At 51.7% G+C, this 18,503-nt stretch overlaps 2 protein-coding genes across 14 annotated transcripts in view; one reads left to right on the plus strand and one right to left on the minus strand.

Moving 5' to 3' along the window:
* Nucleotides 1-15,458, plus strand: part of SBF1 (SET binding factor 1) — a 159,573-nt gene extending 144,115 nt beyond the window's left edge. For all 8 annotated transcript variants that reach the window (XM_073328995.2, XM_073328997.2, XM_073328999.2 and 5 more), the window contains 10 exons: nt 1,729-1,830; nt 1,944-2,129; nt 2,324-2,450; nt 2,533-2,663; nt 3,978-4,211; nt 5,133-5,243; nt 5,485-5,699; nt 5,934-6,021; nt 6,134-6,265; nt 6,613-15,458. In XM_073328995.2, the coding sequence (XP_073185096.1) occupies nt 1,729-1,830; nt 1,944-2,129; nt 2,324-2,450; nt 2,533-2,663; nt 3,978-4,211; nt 5,133-5,243; nt 5,485-5,699; nt 5,934-6,021; nt 6,134-6,265; nt 6,613-6,711 (1,425 nt within the window). In that variant the 3' untranslated portion in view covers nt 6,712-15,458. The remainder of the gene's footprint in view (nt 1-1,728; nt 1,831-1,943; nt 2,130-2,323; nt 2,451-2,532; nt 2,664-3,977; nt 4,212-5,132; nt 5,244-5,484; nt 5,700-5,933; nt 6,022-6,133; nt 6,266-6,612) is intronic.
* PPP6R2 (protein phosphatase 6 regulatory subunit 2) overlaps nt 13,285-18,503 on the minus strand; it is a 176,589-nt gene continuing 171,370 nt past the window's right edge. For 5 of the 6 annotated variants that reach the window (XM_078851216.1, XM_078851214.1, XM_078851213.1 and 2 more), the window contains one exon: nt 13,285-17,636. The gene's annotated coding sequence lies outside the window, so the exon portion shown is untranslated. The remainder of the gene's footprint in view (nt 17,637-18,503) is intronic. The other variant, XM_078851212.1, reaches the window with a different exon arrangement.

Here is an 18,503-nt window from a genome sequence, read left to right on the forward strand (position 1 = left end):
AAGGGCGATCGGGATCGCTTGGTAAGCTGGGCCCATTCAAAATGTGTTTAAATACAGCTAATGGCAGAGTTACACACCTAGGACAAGGAATGTGGGCCTCACGTGCAGAGTGGGGCCTGGCTTCTGGAAAGGAGCTAGGGGTCATAGTGGACAAGGAATGCAGTGTGAATTCCCAGTGCGATGCTGGGAGCAGAGACTCCGAGCAGGGAGGTGATTTTACCTCTGTACATGGCCCTGGTGAGACCATTCCTAGGATACTAGGTCCAGTTCTGGGGTCCACATTTTTAAAAGGTTGCTGGAAAATTGCAGAGGGTGCAGAGAAGAGCCACAAAAATGATTGCAGGGCTGGAGAAAATGCCTGACAGTGAGAGACTTATGGAGCTCAATCTGTTCAGCTTGTCAAAAAAGAACAAGAAGTGAAATGATTGTGCTGATTAGACCCTTCTTGGGGAGAAGATGCCAGGCTCTAACGGGGTCTTTGATATAGTGGGAAAGGCAGAACAAGAAGCGGTGGGAGCCAGACAGCCTCCAAGTAGAAATAGGGCACTATTTTGAATAGTGAGTGGAGGGGATTAACCCCTGGAACAAGCTACTGCGGGAAGTGCTGGGTTCTCGTTCCGTGGGTGTCCTCAGATCCAGACTGGATGTCTCTGGAAGGAGCTTCCCCAAAACACAGGCTCTTGGAGTCAGTACACACGTAGCTGGGAGAGATTTAACACCCTGGGCTATATGGGAGCTTAGAGTAGATGATCCAATTGTCCTTTCTAGTCAGTGCATGCACCCCCGTGCTGGTGAGTATGGGGTTCCTGCCAACTCCAGTCTGGCTAGGTACACGCCCTCCAGTCCAGGAAGGGACCTGCTGGTGGGAGCTCTCCCAAGAGCAAAGCTGCTGGGACTGGCTGGCTCCAGAGGCCTCTGTCACAGATCTGGCCAAGCTCCCACAGCTAGATGCTCTCTGGGCCTCTGTGCAGGGATCCAGATGCTGACTGCCATGTGCCCTGTGCATGCTGGGGCTGGACAGAGGCTAGGCACTGTCTCTGCTCTGGGCCTCTAGGCACACACATGGCCTCAGATCTTGTGTCTGACTCTCCTCTTGGCAGTAGGGACCGCACGGCCCAATCGCCTGGGTCCTGAGACAAGTGCTGTCTGCCCAAGGCCAGCCCAGGTTCTTGGTGAGTCTGGTATTGGCGTTTGGGCAGGGACCCATGTGTCTGAGTGGAGCCATTCCCTCTCCCCCTGTGCTCTGGATGTCCGGCTCCAGTCAGCGCCTGCACATCTACCTGGGGGAGAGGGGTTCTACATAGGCTCCTAAACAGCCTGAATCTGGGCCCTTGATGGCCCGCACGCTGCTCCTCATTAGGTTGGACAGGGGAGTGTTGCTGAGGGCTGCTCTCTTTGAGTGGAGGGGTGTGGCGTGAGAGTTTCATTCACACACAGCTCTCTGGGTTTGGGGTCATTCTGTTCCCTTCGCAGCCCCATTCCTGCCCTGCAGTCTCCTCAGGTCCAGGGGACTGGTCAGTCTGAGCCTGGAGGACACTTCATTGTTTTGTGCGACAGTAGGGTCTGGACTCTGGTCATGTACCACCTCCCCATATGTACTTCAGAGGCTCTGGCCTGCCAAGCTCACCAGCCTTCTGGGAAAGGCTGTTCCCCTATTGTCCCCTGCTCGGGGCCAGCCCTGAATTCCCCCTGTCGATGTCTAGTTAACCTCTTGTGCTGTGTCTGCAGATCCACAAGATCCTGCAGATCTCCGTGCTGGCAGTGGAGCTGCTGGATACAGGCTCCTCTGTGCTGGTCAGTTTGGAGGATGGCTGGGATATCACCACGCAGGTAGGAGTCAGAGCCCTGCAGCAACCGGCTGGCATGGTCTGGCCTCTCTCCCAGCTGTTGGCTTGAGGTCCCAGCCCCTGTGGGGCATGACTCTGGCCTCCTCCCTCCTGCAGGTGGTGTCCCTGGTGCAGCTGCTGTCAGACCCCTACTACCGGACAATGGAGGGCTTCCGGCTCCTCGTTGAGAAGGAGTGGCTGTCCTTTGGACACCGCTTCAGCCACCGCGGAGCCCAGACCCTCGCCGGTCAGAGCAGCGGCTTCGCTCCTGTCTTCCTGCAGTTCCTGGACTGTGTCCATCAGGTGAGCTCTGAGCAGCTGGGGTGTCGGATCTCAGCGCAGGGTTAACCTGTGTCCTGGGCCTCTGGCCAGTGGAACCCAGGTATAGAGCCAGCCCGTGCCTTGCATGGAGCTGCAGATCCTGCGGGGCCTGCCCCACCAATGCTCTGCTAGGTGGAGGCTGGTGTCCATTTGGCTATACGCTCGTCTCTCTGCAGATCCACCTCCAGTTCCCCATGGAGTTTGAGTTCACCCAGTACTACCTGAAGTTCCTCAGCTACCACTACGTCTCCAATCGCTTCCGCACCTTCCTGCTGGACTCGGACTACGAGCGGATCGAGCTGGGTAAGGGATCTGGGCCCCGGGCCCCATCACCAATGGGCAGTTCTGTCAGCTCAGCGGTCTCTCTCTCTCTCCATCCCCGTAGGCCTCCTGTATGAGGAGAAGGGCGAGCGGAAGAGCCAGCAGGTCTACAAGTCCATCTGGGATTACATCGACCGGCTGAACAAGAAAACCCCCGTCTTCTTCAACTACATGTACGCCCCCGAGGATGGTGAGGTGAGCCTGCTTGGCTGGCCGGAGACGCCAGGGCCAGACATAACCTTTGCCTCCCACAGCCCAGTGCACAATCCAAGGAGACCTCCCTCCACCCCACTGCTTGGAGGGAACGAGGCAACCCAGCTCTGGGAGTGACACAGAACAGGGGCCCAAACCTCGCCTTTCCCAGGGGGGCCCCAGTCAGCCTGAAATGGAGGAGATAGCAGTGCCCTTCCTCTTGAGTACAGAGACCAGGGATCCCAATATCCAGTGCAGCCTGATCCCCATTGAAGGACCCTGGTTTTCTCAGGCCGCGCCTCCATGCGGCTGTGGGGTATATTGCTAATCTCCAGGGGCATCCCAAGTGAAAAGCAAACCCTCCTGGGGCCATGTGGGGAAGGGACTTGGGAAGCAGCAAAGTCAGCGGGTTTAACCAGCTGGGGTTGCAGGATTGCCCTGCTACGGGGCTGGGGACAGCTATATGACCACCCCTGAGCACTAGGAATGGAGTCAGCCCTCTGAAATCGGGAGACGTCGTAATCTATGAACCAAAATGGAATGTTTTCATTTGCTCCGGCTGGTGGAAGCCTGGCCGGCCAGCCTGGTGCCTTGGTTTCCCTCCAGAGTTGGGACACAATCGACATGTTCCGGTGGAATGACTGGACGCAGTCTAACCAGCGTTTTCTGAGGGAAGGGTTCCACTTCTCATCTCTCCGCCTCTGTCAAGGACCCAATTCTTACACCGGTGTGACTGCCAGAAAGCACTTGTGCTTGCTCACTGGCCCTGCCCTGCATGCACAGCTGCAAAGTGACCCCATTGTTCTCACTGTAGGGCCTGGTTTTAACTTGGTGGGACATGCAGGAAGTCAGTCACCTGGCCAGCTGGTGCCTAAGGGTGCTCACTGGGTGCCCCTTACCCAAGGGCACTGTAACAGGCTGCCGTTACAGCTGTGTTCTGGGCACTGAGTACCAGCTGGGCAAAGTACAGAGAGGCCCAGGACGGCCAGCCAGCCTGGGAGCCTGCTCTGCCGTTTCTGCCTCTGGCCCGTGCACCGCAATGTGATCTTGAGCCAGGGGTGGGGGGCATGCTGCAGCATGGGGAGCAGGTGCCTAACATGCTGGCCTGGAGCCAGAGTCTGTCCAGGGTCCGGCAGAACCATATGGGGATGACTTGCTTCCCAAAGATGCCGGCCCTTTGGGACCCCCTCCTGCTGCTGGATCCCCAGCCGGGCAGCACAGTTCACCCCCTTTCTGGCCATTGTGGCCTCGGGGCTGTTCCCTGTAGCGCCGGGGGCTGCCAGGCCCTGCCTGAGCACTTCCCGGCCTGTTTCGTAGGTGCTGAGGCCCTACAGTAACATCTCCAACCTGAAGGTGTGGGACTACTACAGCCAGGAGGTCCTGTCCGAGGGCCCCTCCTACGACTGGGAGCTGGCGCAGGGGCAGCCAGAGCAAGTGGAAGAGGTAGATCGGCAGGACTCCAGTGCCCCGCAGACCAAGCGCAAAATCATCTGGCCGTGTTACGACAACCGCAGCCGAGTGGAGCCCGATGCCATCTCCAAGCTGCTGGAGGTGTGTGTGGCCTGGGGGAGGGGGCCTCCCCAAATGAGAACATAGAACACCCAGACTGGGTCCGTCTAGCCGTGTCCTGTTTTCCGACAACAGACGGTGCCAGGTGTCCCAGAGGGAATGAGCAGAACCGGGCAATTTATCGAGTGATCCATCCCCTGTCGCCCAGTCCCAGCTTCTGGCAGTCAGAGGCTTAGGGAAACCCAGAGCACGGGGTTGCATCCCTGACTATCTTGGCTAATAGTAACCTGTCCTCCAGGAACATTGATCTAAATTTTTTTGAACCCTGTTATACTTCTGGCCCTCACAACATGTCCTGGCAACAAGTTCCACAGGCTGACTGTGTTGTGTGAAGAAAGATTTCCTTGTGTTTCTTTTAAACCGGCTGCCTGTTAAAGTCATGGGTGACCCCTGGTTCGTGTGTTACATGTAGGGGTAAATAACACTTCCTGGTTCACTTTCTCCACATCATTCATGGATTTTATAGGCCTCTATTGTATCCCCCCTTGTCATCCTTTTTCTAAGTTGAACAGTCCCCGTCTTGTTCCTCTCTCCTCAGGTGGAAGCCGTTCCAGCCCCTGAACCATTTTTGTTGCTGTCTCTGCACCTTTTCCAATTCTAATAAATCTTTTCTGAGCTGGGGCAACCAGATCCGCACACAGTGTTCACGGGGTGGGTGTGCCAGGCAGAAACCCACACCACCAGGCTGGATCAACCACTGCTCCCAGCAGGCCCCTTGCAGAGCCCCCCGGCACTCCCATCTGCACTGAGACTGCCCATGCCATCTCCTCCCCACTCCAGGCTCTGATCGCTCCTGGCAGGGATCGTCTGTGTGCAGCATGTGTGGTCACAGCTCCTGAATTCCTGGGGCGGGGGTGTGGTGTCTTTCCCCCTCTGCAGAATAACCTCTGACTCCTCCCGCAGGAGCTGCACAACCTGGAGGCGGAGCTGGGCCAGGTGCCGGAGTGCTGGAAGGACGCGTGGGACAAGGTCAAAGCCTCCCAGCGCACGGAGACCCGGCAGGAGGTCAGCAGGGTAGGCCTCTGAGCTGTCCGTGTGACAGGGTCCTGAGAGCCAGGTGCTGGGCCGGCAGCCGTGGTGCCTGAGTTGCCCAAATTCCCGCTTGCTCCGGCACTTGGCCTAGGGCTCCTGGCTGTGGCCGAGGAGGGGCTGACAGTGCCCTGTGCCCAGGCTCAGTGGGTCTCGTGATGATGAGACAGCGCCAGTGGGGGTGGGAGGGTCCCGTGCCCTCATGTCCCTGCTCTGTGCTCTGCAGATGGCGTCCAGTTCCCTGCTGATGTCCTCCAGCCTGTTGCCCCACCGGCGCTCGCTGGGGGTCTACCTGCAGGAGAGCGGCGTGGGCTCCACCCTCAACCTCAGCCTGGACAGCGACACCAGCAGCCCCTCCGCCCCGTCCAGTGGGAAGCAGGGGGGCCGCAAGAGCACCAGCAACCTCTACAGCCAGTTCCAGATGTCAGAGAGCGAGAACAGGTGAAGGGAGCTCTGGCTGCCTGGGGGGAGACGGCCAGGCCAGGCCCGGCCCCGTGGTCAGCAGCGAGCCCAATTGCTTGGGGTGGGGTGTGGGTCCCATGGGACCAGCCCTCTGCAGCTCAGCTGATTCAATCTCTGGCTGCTGGGAGCCGAACCCGCTGGTCCATCCCCACTGGGCTCTCGCCCGCCGGTGTCCAGCAGCGAGGCGCTAACCCGCTGTCTGGCTGCCCGCAGGTCCTACGAGGGGACGCTCTACAAGAAAGGAGCCTTCATGAAGCCCTGGAAGCCCCGCTGGTTCGTGCTGGATAAAACCAAACATCAGGTACTGGAGGGGCTGAGAAATGGGCCGCGCTGCCGGACGAGGGGAATAGCTCGGGACTCCGGGGCACCGGCTGCAGCGGGCACTGGCTGACGCACGGCACCTTTCCTTGCAGCTGCGGTACTATGACAACCGGAATGACACGGAGTGCAAGGGGGTCATTGACCTGGCAGAAGTGGAGTCTATCACCCCTGGCACCCCCACCATGGGGGCCCCCAAGACAGTGGAGGAGAAGGCCTTCTTCGACGTGAGTCCCCAGCCCAGAGAAGCTGGATCTCAGTGCCGGGGGCGGGATGGGGGGGTGATGCTGGCTGGGGCCGGGCCGGGGCCAATCAGCTGGGCACCAGTTCTGCGTTGGACCATGAGGCCTGGACTCTTGGGCTCCTGAGTTGCGCTGCCCGCAGGAGTACAGACTGTGCCAGGCACTTGCCAACTCCGGCTGGAGCCAAGTTGGGTATCCAGGAAGGTGCCAGCCCCCAGCCAGTCCTGCCTGCCCATCTCCCCAGGTGGGGACGCGGGGCCCCAGCAGCCTGGGCTGCCTCTCCCGCCCCCCGGCAGACGCCGGGCCTCAGCTCTCGTCTTTTCTCCCTGTAGCTGAAGACGACGAAAAGAGTTTACAATTTCTGTGCCCAGGACGTGCAGCTGGCCCAGCAGTGGATCGACCGCATCCAGAGCTGCTTGTCGGACGCGTGAGCCTGGCTCAGCAGCAGCCCCTGTTCCAGGCACCGAGCCCCCGGGCCCTGGCGCGTGAAGCAGAGGCAATGCCCAGGGTTAGCACCTGAGCTGGCCCAGGTCTGACTGACTGAGGAGGAGGTGGCCGGAGGCCTGACTCTCCCCCACTGCCAGGGGCACATCATACCGCAAAGCCCCAGGCCCCCTGCGTGCTCAAGGACAGAAGCAGGGGTCAGGGCAGGATCAGTCTGTTACACTATGGTAGGAACTGTCCAGTGCAGGAACTAATTGCATTGAAGTGTCAGGCTGGGGCAGTGGGGAGCCATTCTCACAACCCCCACTAAGCCTGTCTGAGCCACATAATTACCGGCTCCCACCCCTGGCAGGACACGGGCCTCGGGTCCCCGGCTGGGCAGCACAGCTCCCACCCCTGGCAGGACATGGGCCTCGGGTCCTGGCTCCCACCCCTGGCAGGACATGGGCCTCGGGTCCTGGCTCCCACCCCTGGCAGGACACGGCGTTTGTCTGAGCAGTGCTCTGGTTCTCTTGTGAATGCTGCCGTGGGGTTTTACTGGCCTGTTGCTGGGAGAGGCTCCGGGAGGTGCTGTGCATTGAACCCGCCACCCCCACCCTGTGCCATCGGGGAGCAGCTCTGCACGCCCAAGAGCTGCCCGTGAACTTGCACATCCAGTCTGTAAATCCACGTGACCCAGGCTGTGCTCTGCTGACCTGCCGCCAGCCCCTTGGGGCGCTTGGCCCAGCCCTTGTGAGCTCAGGGTTAGCCTGTCCAGCCAGACCAGAAGAGAGCTCCATGGATAGGAGGCTGAGAGCGCTGGGACCATCCTGCCCACCCCAAGTCCAGCACCTGGGCCAGATCCCGCCCTGGGGACAGGCACGATCTCTGCTGGCAGTGTCTGGGCACCAGTGAGGGCTGCCTGCCTATCCCAGCGTGGGGAGAAGAGGGGCCTCCTCCCTGTCCTGCTCTGGTGGGATGGGTGGTCTCTCATTAGCAGTATTGTAGCTTTAGAGTCAGCCCCTCTTCTGGTCTGCCCCTAGCAGGGGAGGGGGGAGACTGAGGCCTGGGGCCCCCTCCCTCTCCTTGCAGTGACTGTGGGGAGAGGACGCTGTGTGGCTGGGTTCTGGCGGGCCCCTTGCTCCCAGAGAGGCTCCCTGGGGTGAGTGGTAGAACAGGATAATGAGGCCAGTCCCAGGGACTGTCCACAGGAGCAGTGTGGCATGAGCCCCTCACCTACCAGCCTTGCTTTGGGCTCGCCAGCCACGTGGCCCAAGCTTGGAGATCACAGCATAGAGCTGCTGCCTTTTCTCTGTCAGCTCTCGGGGCTCTCCCCTGCTTTGCAGCCCCAGCCCCTGCAGCTTGTGCTTGGATCGCTGCAGCCCCAGCCCCGTGGCATGCAGCGGCAAATCTCCATGCAGCCACTGTACGCCAGCTGCAGAGCGAGGCCTCCACTCTGAGCTGGGATGTGCCCCAGCCTCCATGGGGGCTGACCTCAGCTCCTTGAGATCCCCAGAGTGCAATGGAGCCATCGTGCTGGGGTGTTCAGGGCTCAGCTCCTGACCCCACCTGAGCTGTGTACCAGGGACAACCTTGTACTTCAGCCCCTGCTCTCTAGCACCTCCACTGAGCCCAGCCCTGCTGCCCTCCCCAGCCCGCTTCCTGCTGTAACTTATTGTCAGTGCAAATCAAAGGTGGAATCATGAGACTGAGGCGATGGCATCTCTGGTACAGAAACAAATCCTTTATCCTCCCCCTGTTTGCACCGTGGCAAGCTTAGCCCCCAGCAGCTCACATGCTAGAGCCGTGTGCTTGTCCCAAAACCCAGCGGGCACCTGTGTGTGGTCCCCTGGGGCTAAGGAGCTGCCTGTTCACGCAAGCCCGTACCTGGCCTCGGTAGCACCCCCCATCGGTTAGAGTTCACCACCTTCCTGCCATTGCTCCTGGGGCCTGGGACCTGCCCTTTCCCTCCCGCCTCCTGCTGCTCAAAACCAGGGTGGCTGACCGTTCTACCCGTCTTGTTTTTAAAGGAGTACCATGTTTTATTTCAGTGCAGAGCTCTTTGTACAGTCTTAACCCCAGGGTCCCCTCTTCCTTTCCCTGTATGATAATGGCAGTGGCAGGGAGGTTTTTGTAACTTCCCGGAGCAGTTGTAGATTATTGAAGTTTCTGTACATTGTGTCAACCATACAGAGTCCTTGTATTGTATTGTGCCTAGAGGGAAAATGTTGTTATATAAAGAGAGAACTAACTGAATTTAATAAAAAATTAATATGCATATTTGCTTGGGCTGCATGGCACACGGGCCTTCCCAGAGCTGGGTTCAGTTCCAGAAGCGATTCCCTCACATGGCCCCCCCATTGTTCACACACGACTCCCAGGCTGGTGGGGAGAGTCCAGCTCAAGGTGCACCCGCAGTGGTTGGGGCTAGAGAGGGAGCAGAGCGCTCGCTGCTTATCTTGTTGTGCAGGTTTGTATTCGTCATTTCAGACAGTCCCTCTGTCTCTGCTGTGTTGGCAGTAACCAGAGCATCGCCCTGCTCCTCTCCTGTGCTCTCCCTCATGACATTGCTTTTGTATGTGCTCCACTCCTGAGTCACAAGCCCCAGAACTGTGGGTAGGAACAGACCTGATATGGGGGTTCATGTGTCCACCAGGAATCCAATACAGAACAGTGGGTGTAAAAGGTGCATCCCCGGCTCCCCTTAAATAACTCATTTGGCCTCAGCTGCCAGCAAACATCTCCCACCCAGGATTTGTGTGCATCTTGCTGAGCCAAGAGAGGTTTCTTGGTCTTGCCATATTCTCTGTTTGGACACTGGATGCACCAGTAAAGAGGCTCTATAGCGTGTACTTCCCCCTCAATAGGCGGAGGCATCAGCACCCAAAAGCCGCAATCTTTGCGGCTGGCCATGGCATCTAGATATCACCTGGATCAATCGGTGTCATGGATCAGTCCCATGAGGCCTGGTCTTGTTCTCCATCCCTACAAGGAAGAAGCAGAGGGAAGCATTTTGAGATATTTGTCCCCCTGAGAGATGTTCTAACTCCAAGAGGTCAGATGCTGGACCGTAGCATCGCCACAGAGCTGCATCTGTTACCGTGGCAGCTTAGTCCTGCAGAGTCATCTGAGGATGCCCAAGCACTTATCACCCAGTTAGTCATGTTCATGGTATTTCAATGCAGAATGACTCAGGACTGCTCAGTTTCTGCTATCCAAGTCTCTGAACCCTGTGTGCTTAGAGCAAAGCTTGGACTACTCTATTGAGGTTTTCCTCCAGGTCCAGCTTTTCTACTCCTGCTGTTCGCTCCAGGGTGGAGCCATTCTTCTTTGGATTAGCTTTGTAGCTGCCTGAATATTTCTGCTACAAAAGTCTCTTGGCTCAGCTGCACTTCCTTTTTTCCCCCTCAAGAGACCTGTTAGCAGAAGTGTTTGTCTCTTGGGCTTTGTATCCCTATGGCTTGTGGATTACACACTCAATATGGTATCACGATCCTTCCTTTAAGACTATGGGAGGATGGTCTTCTGAGTCCAAGAGGGATAATGGTGGATTCTTGTGTTTCAGGGCAATTAATTGGATTTTATTCCTGGTGTTTTCTCATCCTGAAGATACTGCTTCGGTCTATGCACAAGCTGAATATAATATAACATTGCTCTTAGGAAACACAATTGTTCCAGGTTGGAGCTCTCAATCTCAGATGCTTACTTTTGCATCTTTAAGGTTACAGGAATATTCAGGATGGAAAGTGACCACTTCTAGTACAAGGTGCTCCCATGTTTGCTGTCTAGATTTCCAAGGAGATATTCACCCACTTGGTGAATATCTTTCTTAGACAACTAAGGGCTCATTAATTTGGAAATCCAAAAGAACTAATGCTCTACCTCAATGGGCTGGAGGTTTGAGCTCTGTCACCGATTTCCTTCCATTCAGCAGCACGCACTCTCTCCAGAATCAGCATGCCACAGCCATGGTTTATTTAAACTATCTGGAAGCATTTCATTCCCCCCGTATTGGATTCAGTAAGCAGGAGTAGAGCACTGGTGGCAGGCAAATCTCACGCCTTGGTGCCTGTGTTACTTTCCCAGGGTGAGGAAACTGAAAAAGGAAAAGGGCAACCACCGATCTACTTGGTTTGGCCCAAGTCCAGCTGTGTGAGGTTTTGCTTCAAGGCAGTAAAAAGAGCCACATGCAAAATGGGATGCTTGCTTCTGTAGGCAGGGAAAGGCCCCTTCCTACATCTCCACCTCCCTGCAAAGTTGGGAAGTGAAATCAGAGCGATGCCAGAGAGCATGGTGGATGTGGGAGGACTCTGCTGGTCCCTCTAATTCTAGAGTGTAAATCTCTTCGGTGAGAGGCTTGGTTGCTGAGTGCCCAGCAGAGAGAGCTGAATTTTATTTTTAAGTCTGGTCTGGGGGCCAAGCTATTAATTTAGGACTTTACTTCCCCAGAGAATGCCCACTGCTGACAACGTGAGGTGCACAAAGAAAGAGCAAGGAGTAGAACATGGCTTGTATGTGATTTATAGATTCCAGGAGAGACCATTGTGATCATCCAGACCTGCCCCATAATGATTCCTAGAGCAGAGCTTTTAAAAGAACATCTAACCTTGATTTTTAGAATTGCCAGGGATGAAGAATCCACCAGGACTCATGGTACATTATTCTAATGTTTGTTTAACCTCACTGTTACAAATTAACACTTTATTTCCAGTCTGAATTTGTCTAGCTTCAGCTTCCAGCATTTAGATAGGGTTAGATCTTTCTCTGCTAGAAGGAAGAGCCCATTATCATGTCTGTACTTACAGATTAATCAAATCAACCTTCTCTTTAAACTAAAGCGATTGAGCTCTTTAAGTTGATTTGCTCAGGCCCTTGGCTCACTTGTAAGACTACTGGTTCTGCCCTGTCTCTCTGCTAAACTATTAAAAATCATTAGCACAAAAATACCTTGGAACAGAATGTGAAGGATAGAAAGTTTAAAGCCAGGTTTGGATGGATCACCGGCTTGGCATTTTGGAGGAGATCAAAGTTTCATGATCAACCCTCCCCCACTAAAGTTATACTTTGCAGAGACAATGTTTCATACTCTTATGTTGCTGGGTTGTAAATTAACTGATCAGGAAAGAAGCCTAGATATTGTCACGTTCACTTAACCCTCTGCTTAATCTGCTAAATATGCACAAGGGATAGGAGAGGAAAAACCAGTTACCTACCTCTTATAACTGTTGTTCTTCAAAATGTGTTACTCGTGTCCATTCCAGGTAGGGGGGGGTGTGCGCAGCTGCCAGAAGGTTTTTTTCCCCCTAGCAGTACAAGTCAGGTTGGTCCAGGCACCCCCTGGAGTCATGTCTTCATGGCACCATATCTAGGCCCCTGCCAACCCACTGCTGGTTTTGTTCTGACAGAGGGGAGGCGGTTAGCTCTTGGAAGGGACATGAGCAACACATCTCAAAGAACAAGTTAGGAGAGGTACACAATTGTTTTTCTTCTTTGAGTGCTTGCTCATGTCGATTCCAATTAGGTGACTCCCAAGCCAGAACCTTGCAGGCAGGGTGAGAGTTCATGGATTCACTGGTTGAAACACTGTCCGAGGCAGCTGCTGCTGCTGCTGGAGATGGTGATTCGGTCTGACCCAGCCTGGCTGTTCCTTGGCAGAGGTATAAGCCAAAATCGCAGATAAATCAACCCTGATGTAACAGGTTCCAGGGTGAGGAATTGAACAATAGTGAGGAGTAACCTGTTCCTAGGAGAAGTTTCTTGTCATCCAACCACTAACCAAGGGGGGTGGTTAGCTGTAAAAATATGTGATTGTGAGTTCTCATGTCTGATTCTTTAAAAACAATTCTACTAAGCACCTGCTGCCACCAACTCTCAGTGCAGCTGAGCTCCAGGGGGTGATTATGCAAGTGTTAAAAATTCCCATTCCCATCACCTTCACCTGCTCTAGGCCATTCATTTCACACCAACTAAAAACAGTATTAACCCCCCTCCCCCCCACCACCACCAGCAGTGGTTTCCAGCCTGCTTAAGCGTTCCCAAGGGAGCCACCAATGGAAAAAGGTTGAAAGCCACTGGGTGTATGACCAGACCACTGCAATTTCCTTCAGGACCCAGCAGGTGGTGATAAACTGATTTCTAAGCCGTCCATTTAACAATGCACCAAGCCACGGTGCGTATTGAGGCTGGGAACTCTAGGAGTCGCATCGCAGACTTTACACCTTTGAGCACTTCTGCGCCAGGTAATAATACTGTGCAACTCTCATACTGCATGGGAGGGTGGGGATGCAGCCGATCTCTTCACAGCCAGTGAGGTCAGTTGATTGCAGCGCTCCCCCACCCGTCACCGGAGACCCTTAGGATAAAAACACAATACAAAGAAACAAAGGGGAGCCTGAACACACTCTGTTCTGTATCATCTCCTTGGTCAGATTCAGAGTTTCCAAAGCCAGCAGTTTACACTAACAACAGGAGGCCAGGACTGGGGAGATTACCGGCAAGTCTGGGTGCAAAATGTGCAACGTGAGAAGGTCAAGAGAGCAGAGAGCGCGCCTGGGGCTTGAGAAATCCACCGCGCTCAGTGAGACTTTTGAGTTTTTATTGATAGTTGGAATTTACAACCTAAAACTGACAACAGAGAGAGAGATGCAGACGTGGTTTTTTCTTTTCTTTTTTTACCAAAAAAAACCCCCAAACAAAATAACCAAAACCCACCAGCATCAGTTTTACAATATAAAAGTTTTGACAGTAGGGAGACGACAGTACACCCGGAATTACTCAGAAAAACAGCAGGGAGGAAAAGGCAGTCATTTTAAAACTTTGTACCTCAGATATACACATAAATACACAAACATTGCTTACACAGACCCAGTTTCAACATTTAAGGGCAGTAGGCATCATGAGAAATGAAAAGGCTCCCCCCTAAATCATTGCACTAATTTAATCCGCACACATCAGACCCCTCCCTTTGCCGCCCCCTCCCCCAAATAGAGGAAAGGCCACTTGAAATTAAAAATGAACTAGGTATCCCCAGTAACTGAGCCCTCCCTCTGAGTCACTGGTGAAGGGACCCTTAACCCAGCCTGTACCAATTACCTCAGCTTGCTATTCTCCCAGCTCCTCCTCTCTGCAGGCAAGTGTTTTATTGCTATTTGGAGTGTGTCTCAGGGAGAACAGTGGCATTTTAGGGTGGGTTCATTTTTATGCAGACTCATCCTCCTAGTCCTGACTTCTAGTCCATCTGCATGAGGTGGTGGCATCTCACGAACAAGCTCTGGCCCCAGTGCACGAGGGGCAGGGTTTCAGAAGTGCTCAGCACCCAGAGGCAGACTTTCAGACGAATTCAGCTCCTCTGTAGACACCCGCGCACGTGACACAGTTTTCAGAAGAGCTGTGCATGCTGGATGCTGAGCTGGTCTGAAAATCTGGCCCTAAATCAATACATCAAAGCCCTGTCCACCCTGTTTCCATGGCAGGAGCTAGCAGAGTTCTCCCAGGGTATTTAAAGGGACTTTTTTCACAAACCCTTATGGAGACAGAAACAGCTCAACACCCACGCGTCACGAACACAGAACTCGAGCGTTGTCAGCTGCCAACGGTGATGAGGACAGGAAAGGGGGCTGTCTCAGTTTCCCTTTTAAAATCAGCAACTACCCACCAAAGACCCATCTCCACTGACACAAGACGTTGTTTCGTGGTGAAACTGGCTCGGCTCTGCAGAAGCAGAACCAATGCAGCCAACCTCGCTATGCTGGGCCTTCTAGAACAGCCCCGCACATCCACCCAAAGCGCGGCTGTACCAGGCTGCAGGAGCAGTCAGCCCCCACGCCCCAGCACAGCTCTCTCTGCGACTGATGGTTTTGCGAAATTAGCCAATGACTACAGAACCTCAATGGCATCTCAGCAAGGATTACACCTTTCCAGCTATAGCTGAAATCAAACCGTTTCCTTCAGGAAAACAACGGTTTCTAACCAGCATTTCAAGTATTTCATCTTGCAATGACACTGGATTCCCTAGTGTAGACTGATCTCTGGTAGACAGTGTGCTATCAGTCTGCAAAGCCAAGCACTTCCAGTGGCCTAATGTCTAAACTGTTCCCTAGCTGCCACACGGGCGGAAGAGAGAACACGAGGTGGTTACGAAGCCCCCCACGGAAGTAACTCAGAAGTTTCACCTGCATGAGGCAAACACGGTTCAAAAGATTAAGCGGTTCGGAGAGATCAGCTGTTCAAATTGCTTTAATTACGCCCGGCGTGAGCTACCTGATTTGTCATAAAGAACTAAGTGTCTCTTCACTAATAATATCATGGCCTGAAGGAGGAAGCTCCTCTGTGTGCCTGAGCAGATACACCCTAGTATAGAGAACATTTCACTGGAATCACGGGTATTTTCTGCCTCGCCGTACGGATGCCATCCACTGCCAGCGTTTATAAAAAGGAACGTGATGCCGCCCTGGTAAAGAGGCGCTGTCCAGTTGATTTAGCTCCAACATTCGGGATGTGTTAGAACAGTTTTACAAAACTTCAGCCCAAGAGAAATGTTTCTGCAGCTTTTTATATTTCAATGCAAACAGCTAGTTTGGATTTAAATACCGGCAACCCCCAAACTGCAGCCGTCAGTTAGTAGATGAACACGAAACCACAAAACCAACCAGAAACCAAAATGAAACTGAAAAAGCTTATTTTCATCAACCAAGCCGAGAAAAGCCAAAAGTGAACAGACAGAATCGATGAGAAAAATGAGCTGGCTTTTTTTTTTTTTACAAAAATTTCAGTTACAATGATCTAAGATGTGAATACTGCTAAGTACGTTTAGTTTTTCAACCTGATAATATCCCTTTAATACAACTTCACTTTCCTGGAGAAGGTGGTCGAAAGGGATGTAATGTGGCAGGAAAATAACTATGTTGCCTCTTGGATTAACTAACTCTGAGGAATAGTTATTTATCCCACCCCAACTCTACAGGAGTGTGTTTAGACACCTGGTATTCTGCTGAGTCAAAAAGACATTCCTGCCCCTTCACAGCTGGGTGTGTTAGTACCTCTGTGTTTCTTTCTGTACCTCTGATCATGTGTGTGTGTGTCTGTGAGAAAAAACCCCAGTAGGAACTGTCGTGAAAATATGGCAGTTCTTTTAAGTGTAGGTTGTAGAACCAAGTTTAAAAAATATAAATAATCCCTCTATACATTAATAACTGATACTTAAGAGCTCCATCTGAAACTAACATCGCTAGCGCACCACAGAAAGCCACAAACAACTCATCTAGGTCAGCATTTCCTTAAAATGTTTAATTCTTTCCCCCGTGTAAGCTATCGCATAGAGCCCCCATCTCATACCTTAGCCAGAGCTGCCACCACCGAGCCTATTAACATACCTGACAGCATCATACAGCCTGATCTCACCAGCTAGCTAGTAAACGGCACTTTTCTTTCCTTTTCTGGGCATGACTGTCTGCAAGATCTTAGGAGAATGGATCATTTGGAGGAGTTGTGAAGATGTATTCAAATATTTAAGACACTGAAGAAATTAAACTATTTTCTTCTGGATCTGTATTTTCATTACCAAAATTACTGGGCATAGAAATGAGTTTCCTTCTTAAAACCCCGACAACTTCATTGTATTAAAACATCCATTTTCTTTGATGTTCAACACTCTCACGATAAAAAAAAATACTAAAAATGGGGAAACTTGATTAAATATTATTTACAAATTTGTAATTAGTGATCCCTCACTCTCTCTCACACACCCACACACCAGCGCTCTCCCACCATCACTGCAGTGCCACTGAGGATGTAATTTTCAGAGTCTGGTTTCCCCATGCAATAAATTCTTTGGACTGGAACTACAAAAATCACATTTAGATCTCAGCCTATCCAGTGAAAACGTACTTCAACCACTGGCTTTGGAAGCCCAATTTTAAGAGCTGATCATATATTTATTATTTGAAACATCGTATGCAATTAAGAGGGCGTTGAAATAGACGCACACACTCTACAGGCCTTCAGTTCTAGTGTAAATACACAATCGGGGCCTACTGCTCTCTACAGTTCTACAAACAGAACCTAGCCCCTGGTGTCACCTTACAAGGATGCAGCGGGTTCACTGGCATTCTACATTTAGTGTGGGACTATGCATGGAGGTACCCTACAATTGTGTTAGCAAGCACCTTCCTTCTCACGTAAGCAAGAGCCAGGCTGCACATATCAGAGAGGGGCTGCAGATGTGTTCATTCAAGGTTGGTGGCCACAGGAGGTGGGGTGGGAGTCACTATTTTGCTGCAAGTGATGTCTAATTCTGAATCTATGGTAACGGTTTGTTAATTATCAAGGACCAGATCCTAGCACTTAGAACTACTGCAGGGACAGGACCGGGTGACATATTTCAGTGCCCTCAGTAATGTTTATTTTATGTTATATTCAATGTTCACTTGTCTGTAAGTTGACAAGGTAATTTTTTCAGCAGCGCTGGAATTGGGCAAAGGCATGTCTTTTAAAATGTGTTTGTACAGTACACAGGTAAATGCAGCCTCTGGGCGCTACTGTGATACAAATCATAATGAAATAATTTTATAGATAATGCTAATGTCATGTGCTAAAATAACTTTAAGATAAAGATTCTGGTTAGAATTGTTTTGTTAATACATTACATGTTTACATCTTGTATATTTGTATTAGGAACAAGCAGGAACATTCAATAATCTACAACAATTATACTTCATGGTGACCCCCATCTTGAAATCTGATTTGTGCTTCTGTCAGGAGCCTTCATGCTATAAATGGCATTTCTCGTGGGAATACAGATCCATAGACGACAGATCAAATTGCAGGGTCGGGCCTTGTGACTTGTGTCAGACTTTGCTTTTGAGTGTAAAGTTCAGAGTAATTTAAACAGGATCTTTGTACTTTTCCATTAATGTTCAATAATGTTGGTGTTCTGCTGTGGTTAAAGACAGAAGAAAACGTTAGGAAATAAAACAGGTGCACAGGCCTCACCGGTGGATCTGATTCTGACCTCCCAGAAGCAAGATGCAGAGGAGGAATGTTTGATAAGTGGAAAAATATTTAATTCCATACTGGCAATTGAATGTTATTTTAATTTAAATGTTAAATTAATCATCATTAAATATTTAAATATTATTACAGCTAAAGGCAAAGCTATGATCATTCATTTTCTTAGGCATGAGTTTTAAATCACCTTTCATCAGTTTTAAGCGTTGAAACGAGCACTATTTAATTTTCAGTTTCGAGTATACAGGTAAAGAATTCTGCAGATTAATGACAGTTAAGCAGGATTTGCAGTAATTACAGTATGCAGGTGAAATGCACCTTTCATTATATGTATTTTTAAAGGTCTAGTCGCTATGGCATCTAAGCACATTACATGATTTTTTGACCCTTCAGAAGGACCCGGTTCTCCCTCCTTATCACTTGTACTCACAAGTAGCAGGAGCTATCCACCACCCTTCTACATACAGAGAGTCACTCCTCAATGTCTTGCTATGCAGAAACAGTGTTCTGGGTTCTCTGTGTGCCACTACGTCTCACTTTCATTGTAGAAGTGTTTAGGATCACTCACAAAGAATTGTGAGCAGCAGTGAGTGACTCAGACCTTTAGAAATGTCTCCCTGTTCCCTAATTCTCCATGTATTGATGAGGTTTATTATTTTACATCAGTGGTTCTCAACCATTTCAATATCATGACCCTACATTGGCACAGCCCTCACGATGGAAGATGGTTGTGGCTCTCCTAGCCCATTTTGCAACCCTTGGTAGAAAGAAAAGATCCCTGACCTGAGGAGTTGAC

This window comes from Lepidochelys kempii, chromosome 1 (assembly GCF_965140285.1).
Source record: "Lepidochelys kempii isolate rLepKem1 chromosome 1, rLepKem1.hap1, whole genome shotgun sequence".
Taxonomy (NCBI): Eukaryota; Metazoa; Chordata; order Testudines; family Cheloniidae; genus Lepidochelys; species Lepidochelys kempii.